At 33.7% G+C, this 14387-nt stretch overlaps 1 protein-coding gene and 1 non-coding gene across 2 annotated transcripts; one reads left to right on the plus strand and one right to left on the minus strand.

Moving 5' to 3' along the window:
• Positions 1–586: 586 nt before the first annotated feature.
• On the plus strand, positions 587–692 carry LOC112799184 (small nucleolar RNA R71). Its single transcript, XR_003200761.1, has one exon. It is a non-coding gene; the product is annotated as a small nucleolar RNA R71 (small nucleolar RNA).
• A 5478-nt stretch (positions 693–6170) lies between these two features.
• On the minus strand, positions 6171–8413 carry LOC112794726 (uncharacterized). Its single transcript, XM_029297578.1, has 4 exons — positions 7498–8413; positions 7179–7272; positions 6679–6973; positions 6171–6542 (listed from the first exon to the last, which is right to left on the minus strand). The coding sequence occupies exons 1-4, from the start codon at positions 8411–8413 to the stop codon at positions 6171–6173; spliced, it is 1677 nt and encodes a 558-aa protein (XP_029153411.1).
• Positions 8414–14387: the final 5974 nt, after the last annotated feature.

Genomic DNA, 14387 nt, shown 5'->3' on the forward strand with positions numbered 1-14387 from the left:
TGGTTGCTAAGTCAGAGTGGCTCTGCTTAGAATTCTCTGTCTGTTGCTGAGAAGATGATGGAAAAGACTTGCCATTGCTTAACCTGATTCTTCTACCATTATTGTTGTTGAAACCTTGTTGAGGTCTCTGTTGATCCTTCCATGAGAGATTTGGATGATTTCTCCATGAAGGATTATAGGTGTTTCCATAGGGTTCTCCCATGTAATTCACCTCTTCCATTGATGCGTTCTCAGGATCATAAGCATCTTCTTCATATGAAGCGTCCTTAGTACTGTCTGGTGCAGCTTGCATTCCAGACAGACTTTGAGAAATCATATTGACTTGTTGAGTCAATATTTTGTTCTGAGCCAATATGGCATTCAGAGTATCAATCTCAAGAATTCCTTTCTTCTGATTCGTCCCATTGTTCACAGGATTCCTTTCAGAAGTGTACATGAATTGGTTATTTGCAACCATTTCAATGAGTTCTTGAGCTTCTGCAGGCGTCTTCTTCAGATGAAGAGATCCTCCAGCAGAGTTATCCAATGACATCTTGGACAGTTCAGACAGACCATCATAGAAGATACCTATGATGCTCTATTCAGAAAGCATCAGAAGGACACTTTCTGATCAATTATTTGTATCTTTCCCAAGCTTCATAGAGGGATTCACCTTCCTTCTGTCTGAAGGTTTGGACTTCCACTCTAAGCTTATTCAATTTTTGAAGTGGAAAGAACTTTGCCAAGAAGGCATTGACTAGCTTTTTCCAAGAGTTCAGGCTTTCTTTAGGTTGTGAGTCCAACCATATCCTAGCTCTGTCTCTTACAGCAAAAGGGAATAGCATAAGTCTGTAGACCTCAGGGTCAACCCCATTGGTCTTGACAGTGTCACAGATTTGCAAGAATTCAGCTAAAAACTGATGAGGATCTTCCAATGGAAGTCCATGGAACTTGCAATTCTGTTGCATTAGAGAAACTAATTGAGGCTTAAGCTCAAAGTTGTTTGCTCCAATGGCAGGGATAGAGATGCTTCTCTCATAGAAGTCGGGAGTAGGTGCAGTAAAGTCACCCAGCACCTTCCTTGCATTGTTGGCATTGTTGTTGTTTTCGGCTGCCATGTCTTCTTCTTGTTTGAAGATTTCTGTTAGGTCCTCTACAGAGAGTAGTGCTTTAGCTTCTCTTAGCTTTCGCTTCAAGGTCCTTTCAGGTTCAGGGTCAGCCTCAACAAGAATGCTTTTGTTTTTGCTCATGCTCATATGAAAGAGAAGAGAACAAGAAAATATGGAATCCTCTATGTCGCAGTATAGAGGTTCCTTGAGATGTCAAAGGAAAAGAAGAATAGAAGGAGGAGGTATAAGAAGAAGAATTCGAACTTATCAAGAGAGATAGAGTTCGAATTGTTGATAGTGGAGGAGTGTTAGTCCTTAAATAGAAGGATGTGAGAAGAGGGGAAGAATTTTCGAAAATAAAGTAAAAGATTTTAAAATAATTAAAAGAAATTTTGAAAATTTGATGAATGATTTTCGAAAATTAAAGTTGGGAAAGAAATAAAGTGATTTTGAAAAAGATTTTGAAATTAGAAATAAAAAAGATATGATTTGAAAAAGATTTGATTTTGAAAAATTATGAAAACTTGAAAAAAAATTTGAATTAAAAACAAAATATTCCCTCTTGTGCCATTCTGGCGTTAAACGCCCAGAATGGATAATGGTATCCATTCTGGCGTTTAACGCCCAAAATGCTACCCTTTTGGGCGTTAAACGCCCAACCAGGTGCCCTGGCTGGCGTTTAAACGCCAGTTTTCCTTTTTCACTGGGCGTTTTGAACGGCCAGCTTTTTCTGTGTAATTCCTCTGCTGCATGTTTTGAATCTTCAATTCTCTGTATTATTGACTTGAAAAGACACAAATTAAAAAATTTTTTGAATTTTTAATGATGAGGAATAATCAAAATGCCACTAAGATCAAATAAACAATGCATGCAAGACACCAAACTTAGAAGTTTGTATACTATTGACACTAACAATTTGAGAATGCATATGAGAGACAACAAAACACTCAAGACAAGAGAATTTAAAGATCAGAGCAAGTAAATCATCAAGAACAACTTGAAGATCAATGAAGAACATAATGCCTGTAATTTTCGAAAATTAGAAGAATAAAGACATGCAATTGACACCAAACTTAAAATTAGACACTAGACTCAAACAAGAAACATAAAATTATTTTTTTTGATTTTAAGATTTTATAAATTTTTTGTGCTTTTTTTGAAAATTGAGTGGAAAAGAAAATAAGGATATCAAAATTCTTAATAAGAATTTCTAGGAATCATGCAATGTTAGTCTAAAGCTTTAGTCTAAAAAGATTAGACATGGCTAGCCAAGCTTCAGCAGGACATTACATTCAAAAGCTAAATTGATGAGAATCAATCAGCTTTGGTGATGATGAAAACATCAGTTGAAACTCTAGAATTCATTCTTAAGAACTCTGAAGAAAAATACCTAATCTAAGCAACAAGATGAACCGTCAGTTGTCCAAACTCGAACAATCCCCGGCAACGGCGCCAAAAACTTGGTGCACGAAATTGTGATCATCAATGGCGCCATCAACATGGTACGCTCAATTGCAATCTCAACTCTTTATCACAACTTCGCACAACTAACCAGCAAGTGCACTGGGTCGTCCAAGTAATAAACCTTACGCGAGTAAGGGTCGATCCCACAGAGATTGTTGTTATGAAGCAAGCTATGGTCATCTTGTAAATCTCAGTCAGGCGGATTCAAATGGTTATGGAGGATTGATAATTAAAAGATAAATAAAACATAAAATAAAGATAGAGATACTTATGTAATTCATTGGTGAGAATTTCAGATAAGCGTATGGAGATGCTTTGTCCCTTCCGTCTCTCTGCTTTCCTACTGTCTTCATCCAATCCTTCTTACTCCTTTCCATGGCAAGCTGTATGTTGGGCATCACCGTTGTCAATGGCTACAGTCCCGTCCTCTCAGTGAAAATGTTCAATGTGCTCTGTCACAGCACGGCTATTCATCTGTCGGTTCTCGATCATGTCGGAATAGAATCCAGTGATTCTTTTGCGTTTGTCACTAACGCCCCACAATCGCGAGTTTGAAGCTCGTCACAGTCATTCAATCCTTGAATCCTACTCAGAATACCACAGACAAGGTTTAGACCTTCCAGATTCTCAAGAATGCCGCCATCAATTCTAGCTTATACCACGAAGATTCTGATTAAGGAATCCAAGAGATACACATTCAAGCCTTGTTTGCATGTAGAACGGAAGTGGTTGTCAGGCACGCATTCATGAGTGATAATGATGATGAGCGTCACATAATCATCACATTCATCATGTTCTTGGGTGCAAATGAATATCTTAGAACAAGAATAAGCTGAATTGGATAGAAGAACAATAGTAATTGCATTAATACTCGAGGTGCAGTAGAGCTCCACACCTTAATCTATGGTGTGTAGAAACTCCACCGTTGAAAATACATAAATGATAATGGTGATCATTGGCTTCGGCCCCAGAGAGGGAACCAGAAGAACCAAGATCTAGGCATGGCCGAGAGGCCAGCCCCCATGATCTAAGAACTAGACGTCCAAAGATGTGATCTAAGATAGCACAGGACTGATCAAAGATGAAAATACAATAGCAAAAGGTCCTATTTATAGAGAACTAGTAGCTTAGGGTTTACAAAAATGAGTAAATGACGTAAAAATCCACTTCCGGGCCCACTTGGTGTGTGCTTGGGCTGAGCATTGAAGCTTCCATGTGTAGAGACTTTTCTTGGAGTTAAATGGCAGCTTTTGTGCCAGTTTGGGCGTTTAACTCCAACTTTTGTGCCAGTTCCGGTGTTTAACGCCGGGTAGTCTTGAGCTAATTTGGAACACCGGTTTGGGCCATCAAATCTCGAGCAAAGTATAAACTATTATATATTACTGGAAATCCCAAGATGTCTACTTTCCAATGCAATTGAGAGCGCGCCAATTGGGCTTCTGTAGCTCCAGAAAATCCACTTCGAGTGCAGGGAGGTCAGAATCCGACAGCATCTACAGTCCTTTTCAGCCTCTGAATCAGATTTTTGCTCAGGTCCCTCAATTTCAGCCAGAAAATACCTGAAATCACAAAAAAACACACAAACTCATAGTAAAATCCAGAAAAGTGAATTTTAAATAAAAACTAATAAAAATATAATAAAAACTAACTAAAACATACTAAAAACATACTAAAAACAATGCCAAAAAGCGTATAAATTATCCGCTCATCACTGCTCGTCTATTTTAGCTAAAACTTTTCATCCTTGAGATCCTCTCGTGGAGCGCACATCATTTGTTTGTTGAGTCCAAAAGAGAAATCGCAGGCCCATCGTTATGTGTTGACAAATTATTCATTGGTGGGCAAGTTTCGTGAGTGAGATATATTGTTATTTCTAACATATATTTCAATTTCTTTATAAAACTATTGCATAACCAGATTCTACTTTACTAGAAAGCGTAGATGTGAGATTGCCAGAACATATCGTGGTAGAAAAAATGCAACAAAGCTCATTGAAGACTATATCCATGAAAAATTCCATGAGTGGCTTAGGAATTATGTGAGTTATTTATAGTTAGTTAAACTTATTTGTTCTCAAATCGAATCTGGGATTACATTTTGGAATTCTAATATATCCAACACATATAGGTCGCACAAAATGATGATCCAGATGTCACTTCGGAAATCAAGTGGCCTACAGAAGGATCTAATTATTGTAAAGAGATTTGAAGAGTATAATATTCATGGATTCAAATTTCACACAATGAAAAAAGATGAAGGGCTTAAAACACAAAATACTGGTTGGTTATGTTTACTATTACTAATAGTGTTTCAAATGACAGAAACTCTATTATAGTGGCAAGTGACAACACATACTATGGTAAATGGTAAATATGATAGAGTTAGACTATTTTGGCAAACTGAGGATTGTGCGATTCAAAAGTATCTAGGTTGATACTACATTTAACAAGGAAATCAAGATTGATCAACTTGGGATCACAAGTGTAAATTTCTCTAATTTGACATACACTAGTGATAGTTAAACAGATGAGCCATTTATTCTTACAACGGATGCAAAAATGGAATACTATGTTGATGATCTAGTTGACGAAGGTTGGTGTTCTATTTGTCACATGAAGTTTAGGGATTTATATGATATGGAGATTTGAATGACAAGAATTTAGAATCTTAGATGAGGACATACCATTTTGTGAGCAACAAGTAGAAAACCTTAAAGCATTTCAATTAACGAGGGACAAGGTTAATGAACCAGAACAAGATGAAATGTATGTTAACAAAAATGATGATAATGTATATGATGGTGATCATGAAATTGACATTGACCTTGGTATTTAAGGGTGAATAATGTGTTTTATTCTTAATAGCAATTTTCTTGATGGTTTCCAGATATAAGAGTTTCATAATTTCTATTGTATTCAGAAGTTAAGTTAGATATTGTTTATATCTTTTTATTAAGGAATGTGCATATCCTTTATATATACTGTTGTAATGTATATAAATTTAAGTTAATGTTTAGAATTACAAGATGAATTAGTTTAATTAAAAAAATTAAATTTAAAAAATAATAATTCTTATATTCTGATTAAAAAATTCTTATATTCTTATCAATAAGCATTCTTAATAATTATAATTTTTTTATTAAATTTAGGATTGAATTAGAAGTTTCAATTACATAAAATAAAAAAAATTTAAATTAATATTTATACAAAAAGAAGTGAAATTTAAAAATAAGTAAAGAACTTTTGTTGAGCCACCAAAATCAAGGTAGCGAAAATCGAGATTTTACATAAAATCGAAAAGAAAATTAAAAATAGTAGAATGTAAAATCGTAAAACAAAACGTAAGATTTTATTAAATATATAAATTTATTAATATCAATTATTAGAGCAATATAATATGATAAAATTAAGTAATTTAAATAAATATAAAAATTTAAATTTGACAAAAAAATCATAAATAATAACATGATGATAAAATAAAGCTAAAGTAGCATAAATATATAACAAAATGCAACATTTGTAAAGTTTAAAGATAAAAATATAAACTAGCCACAAGTCTAATGTGCAACATCACAAATATAAAGAAGATAACATAACATCATCCTAAAAATTATAAAAACTAGAACAATTCATTAATGTCATAATCATTATGTTCTCCAACATTTTGATTTCCATTAGGAGGAAAGTTGAGAAGCTCATTGAAAGCATCATCATCAAGAAGAGGAATCTCCAAATCAATCAAAGGACTCTCATCTTTACCTCCATCTTTTTGAGAGGCTAAGTTTACATCATTTTGTGTGTCAAACTCCTCCAAATTTTCCATCATATTTTCATCTTCCACAATCCATTCTTCATTTGAATCCAAGTCTTCAAGACTATAGTCAGCAGTATTTCTTGATGGCTTCTTCCTTGCCAATCTTGAATTGGTTATCACAAAAACAACGTCACTCATTATACTTGTCTTCAAACGATTTCTCCTTTTCGTGTGAACCTAATAATATCAAAATTTATTAACATTTATTTAAAATAAATACATATGCTAATTAGAAAGTAATAGAATTGAATAATTAACTAATTTTATAATTTAGAAAATAAATCCCTAAAGTAGTATCAAATTAAAAGTTTACCATCTCAAAAGCACTCAAATTGCGCTCACATCCCGATGAACTACAAGTCAAGCTCAAGACACGAATAGCAAACTTTTGAAGTTCTGGATGTTCATCCCCATAAGAATCCCACCATTGTGAAGGTGTTTTGGTTTTGAGAGCATTCTTGGCTACATCTCTACCAAAAAATTTAGCCTTACTCTTGAAATCTTCAAGTTGACTATCAATAATTGTAATGAGTGCATGATCTCCCACAAGTATATCCAAACAATCATAAAGTCCTTTCTTAACATCATACTCAACCTTAAAATTAGGACTATAATGAATTTGTGGATTCAAATAATAGCCTGCAGCATGCAAAGGCTTAAAGAATTGCTTGTCTCATCTTGCATCAATAATATCCCACAAAGACTTATAACTAAAAAGAACATAGAAATAATGAATTAGACAATTACCTAATTAGTAAATAATTAAATGGTAATACTGAAAGAAAAATGTTTACTTATTACTAGTTTTATTACCTTGCTTCAACACTTTGAAAAGCATCTTTAATCTTTTCTTTAGCACGATCAATTTCAGAATACATGTATCCCATAGCTGGTTTTCCCTCTGAATCTACTATACAGAGCACGTGAAGAAGAGGATAAGCACATCTCAAGCAATGGATAATGTTTTTCTAAAATGTTTTATCCAAAACAATATTTTCAATATTTTTTCCATCCCTTGTCTTTGAACACTTGGTTGCCTTCCACTCATCCGAGATGAACATTTTAATTATTGGATTCTTTTTCTCATTAAGACTACCCAAAGTAAGGTAGGAAGTAGCAAATCGTGTCATACCTGGTCTCACCAAATCTCTTCCTTTGGTGTGTTGTTGCAAAAGAGAAATTAGAGAAGTCCTAGAATATATGTAAGTGGTAAGTCTTCTTCCTTTGGCAATGGTGTCTTTTTGAAGAGCTAGCTTCTTCTCAAAATCTTCAAGCATCAAATCAATGCAATGAGAGGTACAAGGAGTCCAATAAAGATTCTTTCTCTTTTCCATCAACATTTGTCCTGCCTTTTTGTAGTTAGCTGCATTATCAGTTACAACTTGAACCACATTCTCTTCTCCCACTTCCTCTACAACTTCATCAATTATCTTGAATATCTTTTCAGTTGTTTTGCATATATCAGAAGCATTAATCGATTTCAAGAAAACAGTTCCCTTAGGACTATTCACAACGAAGTTGAGAATAGTTATCCTTCTTTTATCCGTCCAACCATCTGTCATAATAGTGCGTCCACTTTTCTTCCATTCAACTTTATGTTCTTCTAATGTTAGTTTGGTTGACTCTACCTTCTTCTTCAATAATTTTCCACTTAACTCATCATAAGAGGGTGGCTTGAATCCTAATTCATGGCAGGCAACCTTCTCAAACATGCTATGATATTCTTCAGATCTTGCAACATTAAAGGGAATAACATTATTGTAGATGAACGAAGCAATTTTATCACACGCCTCTTCCCTTAGACCCTTCTTAAAAATAGAGTTGATTGTTGTTTGAGTTCTCACACCCCTTTTCTTAAAGAGACTTGCTGGTGTCTCTATTTCTTTTCCCTTTCTTTTCTCACCAACTAAAGCATCCCCTTCTTCTTCTACTCCTTCATCTTTACTTTGTATCTTTTTCTCAAAGTCTCTTGTCTTCTTAACCAAATTTTTTTGCAATCCAATAACAATATCAAACATCTCCTTTTTAACCTCATCAGGAACACTCATACAAGGTTCAACATCTTTTTTTGTTCCTACCAAATGATGTTTCAACCTATATACTCCTCTTGTCACAACCTTATCACAATACTTACATTTTATTTTCTTGGCATCTCAATCAATAGAAATTCCATGCTTCCAAGCTTTGTCACTCCTATTTCCTGGAATATTTTTAGCGATCTTCTTGAATGCACCACCACCAACAGTTTCAACCCCAGTATTATTTCATCATTATTCGCATTTGAAGCCATTTCAAACCTAAATAAATAGAAGAAAACAATTAATTCCTTAAGACTAAACTATGGCTTTTGAAGTGATAATATAGTATTAATTTTTTTTGAGGGAGGGGGCTTAAAGCCCCAAATATAGTAGTAATAAATAAATAATACAATACATTAATAAAATTTGAATAATTTGATATACAGCAAACTAATGAATGCATTATCAAGTAAGAATACTTAAATATTACTATAAAAATGCAACAAATTCACATAATTTTCAAAAGAAAATTGTGCAGTATATATCAAATTCACTACACAAAGGCTTATATGGTCCAATAAATTTCAGGATTTATGAAACATCATAACCAAAAATAACTTATCAAGAAAACTCCATAGCCACTTCTTGAACAGATCATGAACATGAACCCCAAAATATTTGTTTCATCCGTGCCTAGCTAGCTAGCATTAAAAAGAAAATAAAATCATATTGAAAATTACCAAAGATATGAACGTGTTCCTTGTAACATAAATTTCTATCTATACTCTCAAACACATCAATTGGAGCAACTAATTACCAATTACAGCACAAGAGCTAAATATGCTAAATATTAATACACAATTACACAAAGGCCTATATAAATATCGGATATTGTCACTAGTTTCAGTAAATAGTTAACAATCTTTAACAAGATGGAATTATAAATTTTCTTCTAGAACAAACTTATATACAAAATCATATATATCTACTAATGCTAGTTAATTGAACAAATAAACATACATGCCACTATTATCTAAATACTAACATAAATGATCTTTATTTTAATCAATAACTTTGTTCTATTATCTACTATCTAATAATATAGTTGCTATAAGAAACTCCAATTTGATGTCAGCAAGTTCACAATTGAGAGTAGATTATATTACTTATTTGATTTGTAGTAGCAAGCTTAAACTCTATTTTAATTATTTGAAAAGCTTACCTCAGAATCTTTAAATTTGAGAGTTGAAAACTTGAGATACTTCACTGGATTTATTAATTTTGAGAAGCAGCAGGCCAGTAGCTACAATCTTTCTCACATATCCACAAAGTGATATTAGCAAAAGTATTTTTTATAATTAAAAACAAAGAACAAATAAAATTGATACCACAATTCTTATTCATATCCAATAACAACTAAATTGAAGTATTGAAATTAAATAGAGCATATTGTTAAAACTTAAAATAAAGTTTAAACATTCATAAATAAAGTATATAAATGAATATATAATTAACTATGTTATTATGTAATGTAAGCATTTAGGCTTTATCCTGTAGCAATAGAAATATATCACTCTTTGATTTTTGTGAATTGTGAATAACAATAATAGGTAAAGCATATGCACCTAAATCTTGATGTCCTAATCCCGATTCCCAAATTCCCAATATTTATAAGTGTATCATATGATTCATATCTTATTGGCAACGAGCCAACTATAATTTATTTGCTAATTTGTTGAATATAATGATGGTAAAGAAATTAAAATCAAGAAGCATCAGAAGGAGTCGAGGATCTTACATGCACAAAGCAGAGTTGAAGATGCTAACTTGTCGTGGAGAAGGCAACAATGGCAGAACCGCAGAAGTGCAGAGTCCCAAAATAAAAACTATAAAAGTGCAGAACTGGAATGTGATAGGTTAGGGAAGTGGGAGTCAGCCAGTCAGGGAGAGTAGGAGAGTGACAGGGAGGTTAAAGTATTTCAAATTAAAACTGAAATTGAAAAGATTGAATTAAGGCGGTGAAGAAATTAAAGGGTTTTTTGGTTGGATCCGGGTTGGGCCAGGTGGGTTATAACAAACCCACTGCTATTCATCTTCCAAATTGTCTTGCTTTTGATGCGGGGGAGATGAAGACGATTTCACGATCCCACGATCTTCCACGGCGATTCTATGTTTCTGAGTTTTATCAGGAACGGAAGTAGAAACGAACATGCAAAACACTTACAGAAACGTAGAATCGTCTGTTTCTATGATTAAAGACGCGATTTTTGCAACCTTGACCAAAACCCACTCGCACACAAAATCAACGTAACTCCGAGCCATTCTTATTCAGTTTCTAAATACAAATCCTTTTTTAGCTTTGAGAACTCGACCCTTTTTCGTCTACTATTTTGAACAACCTATGTTTTCTAAATCCCTTCCTTTTCACTGTTTTGGGTTTGATTGCAAATTCATTTTAGAAGAGCAAGGTCTTGATAATCTTTGTCTGTTGTGATTTTGCTGTTCGAGTGGGATTAACTCCATTCATGTGGAATCGCCGAAGAAACTCACAAAATCGTCGGAATCATGATTGTTTAGGCAAATCCAGCGTTATGAAAAGACTAGAGGGAACCCTAAGTTGCTCCATTTGTGCCTTTCTCAATGGCAAAGAGAAGATCGTTCCCCTTAGGCATGGCTGGCTTCAAAAAAAAGAAAGCACAAGGCTTAGAACAACCCGCCATAACAGTCAAAGGTTCCGCACCCTGTCTAGAGGTGATTTTGTTCTTCTCTGTTTCTTTCCGTTATAGTGAAATCTGAGTGTTTGGTCGATCTCCCTTTTCTATTTTTCTCTTGTTGTTGCTAGAGTTGGTTGCCTTGAGTAACTTCTTTGCAACTCTGCATTGGATATGCTGTATGGTGTTGTCTAGGGAGGCATTATAGCTTGAATTTGCTTTGACTTGAGTGTTGGTTTGATTTTATGCTTTTTGTGTTGTTTAGTGTCTCCTGAGCTTACTAAAAATGTTACCCACTATTAGCGTATTTATGGCATATACTTCTTGTAAAACAGTCAAAGTTAGGTATAATTTGAAAATATAAGTTTAAAGCTTTTTGTTCCCATACCTAATGATTTGGTTTTGTTTCTTCAAGTATTTTTTTTCTCTTGTAACGTTGCTTTGTATGGATTTTGTAATGTATATTTAGATTTTTTCTTCAGGTATTTATTTAAATAATATTTTTCTTGTGTTGTTTGAGTATTTTTTCCTTCAAGTATTTTATGCTTCTGGTTTGTTGGTTCTCTAGTTTGGGTTGTGTCCTTCTCCCTTAACTTTTAGGTTTTTCTCTCACCCTTTAATCCCTAAATTTTAAATTGCTATGTTTGGTTAAGAATGAATGTACAAAAGAATGCTTGAATATCTCCTTTGTTACTCTGCTTTGGATATGCCTATGTATGATGTCGTTTAAGGAGGTATTATAGCTTGAATATGCTTTGACTTGAGTGCTTTCCTTTAATTCTTTGTTCTTAAACTTCTAAATCAGTGAATGTGTAATTCCTTTCCTATTATAAATATGCTCTATTTTAAATATCCTGATTCTGATTTTTGCATTTTAAGTTGTTACATATGCTCTATGAATTTATTAGTGAATCTGTTGTATTAGTATTACGCTTAGTGATTAAAAATTTAGTTTAACTTATAAACTTATTGTATGAAACTGATTTTATGTTATCTGAATCATTATGTTTCATTTATATGAATTGTCGTGGTTGGTTTCAAATTTTGATATTGGTTGGGACTTTATATTGCAGGCATCAAGTTAACTATGAAGCGTAAATGTAATATGTCTGGACAATCAATGGTTGTAGAGCTACAACAACAAAGTGAATACATTAACTTGAATTCAGAAGATAGTTTAGACCAAATAAGTCTCAACTAATTTTGGGATAATAAATCAAAGTGATGATGATAACCCAAAATTTGCTGCATCTATGAATAAGAGAAATGAAAACGAGCCATTGATTGTGAATGTCAAAGGTAAGTATTTTCAAACTCTAACTTTGTTCTTTATAAACCTTTGGAATTAATATATTTTGGAACCAATCTAAACTGATATATGTTTAACACTCTATTTAATTTGTTACCCATATATGTTTAACATTATATTTAATTATGTTTAATTTGTTATCTTTCAAATTTCCTCCTCTAAATTATAAATCTTCCCTCTTCTCTTTCTCTGTTCTATCGTACTCACTAAACTCCTTAAATTTTAACATGGTGCGATGAGTCTTTCACTTGCAATGCTTCTTCATCCCCTTTTTATCCTTTTTTTCTTTTTCATTTCTTGATTTGCCTTTCTCTGGATCATATGCATTTGAAAAACTATATGCATTTGAAGTATTTTAAAATTTTTAAAATACATAATATTTTACATCTAATCAATGACTATGTAGCTTAATACGGAAGTAAATAAGTGCATCAACAAAAAACAAATAAACTCATTAAGTGATTATATACGTTGCCTTTCTTATTGGTTGAATGTTATGCATTAATATAATTTATGCTCTCTCTTTGTAAGTTAAGTGAAAAAGCATTTAATTAGATTTAATTCTTATGTCACTAAGTTTTTATCTATTTGGTTTAGTTTGAATTGACGTTCTTCCATAATTCCAAACACATCTATTGAAGAAATTACCACTCGTAAAATGACAATAATTTAAATTTGGGACTTGAAAAAAAGTGAAAAAGTCATGATGAAACTGGATGCCGATGGACAAGGTCGAGATAATGGCTCGAACCTATTTGTGAGATTTCATGGTCAAGTAGCTCTTTAATTAAAGATTTTGTCCCATATCAATCAAAAGATGGGATGAGATACTAGAAGCTAACACAAAAATGCAGTGTGAATTTATTGAAGTAAGTAGCATCACTTTAATGTCTCATTTTTCTTGATTTATCGTCATTGAATGATATATTTTAACTGTTAATTATTTTAAGAAAAATTTTGAGTTTGATTATGCTGTTGGCGTCAAATGGGCTCTAAGGACCTTAGGTGATAGATGAAAGGCCCTTAAGTATAATTTACGAGGTCAATACTTCTATCCTAACAAGTGAAACTAAGAAATTCTATATGCAAATCCATTAAACATACAACTTGAATGGCCAGCTTTTATGAACCATCATATGGATCCTAAAACAAAGGTAATTGCTTATTTTATGCTTTTGTATTTTCCTACTGAATATTGACTTTTCTTATCCTGTAACATTTTGTTTCTTGATAAAAACTTTGAAAATCATAGAAACACAATGTTTACAAAACGTCAGAAACCGTGAGAAACTTATAGTTTCACATGCCAGTGGATGTAAAAGCAAGGCTAAGAGAGCAAATTAGACGATAACATACTTTCTTTTATTTATATTATGTTACATACTCTTTTACTATAAAACAAGAATGTACATAGATTTTAGGGGTGTAAATTACCGAACCAGATCGAAAATTACCACAGAACTGAACCGAATTTTACAACAACCGATTAGAAAACCGAAAAAATCGGTTTTTTTGTTTTTTTCGAAGTAAACCGATCGGTTCGGTTAGGTTTTCGGTTGACTCAGCAGAAACCGAACCGAACCGGACCGAACCGAAAAATGAAGGTTCAATGGTGTGTTTTTACTAAGTTACCCTTTAACCTAGGTATAAAAGGGCAACTTCACACACAACCCTAGCCTTCTTCCTCTCTTTTACGCGAATGGCGAATCCGGAGCCCTAGCTTTCTTCCTCTGTTCTTCTCTTCCACGGTTCCACACTTCCACAGTTCCACCTTCGATTCCACCATGCTCGAGAGAAGGAGACCCTGAAGGAGAACCCTAGCTTCTCTTCCTCTCTTCTTGTCTTCAGTCATCGCTGTCGCAGGGTCGCCTCGCAGGGTCGCCGTCGCTGGGTCGCCGTCGCTGCCTCGCTGGGTCGCCGTCGCCGAGGAGCAGTCCTGTCACCGAGCAGCAGTCCTGTCACCGAGCAGCAGTCCAGTCGCCAA

The sequence above is a fragment of the Arachis hypogaea genome, chromosome 4 (genome assembly GCF_003086295.3).
Source record: "Arachis hypogaea cultivar Tifrunner chromosome 4, arahy.Tifrunner.gnm2.J5K5, whole genome shotgun sequence".
Classification (NCBI taxonomy): Eukaryota; Viridiplantae; Streptophyta; class Magnoliopsida; order Fabales; family Fabaceae; genus Arachis; species Arachis hypogaea.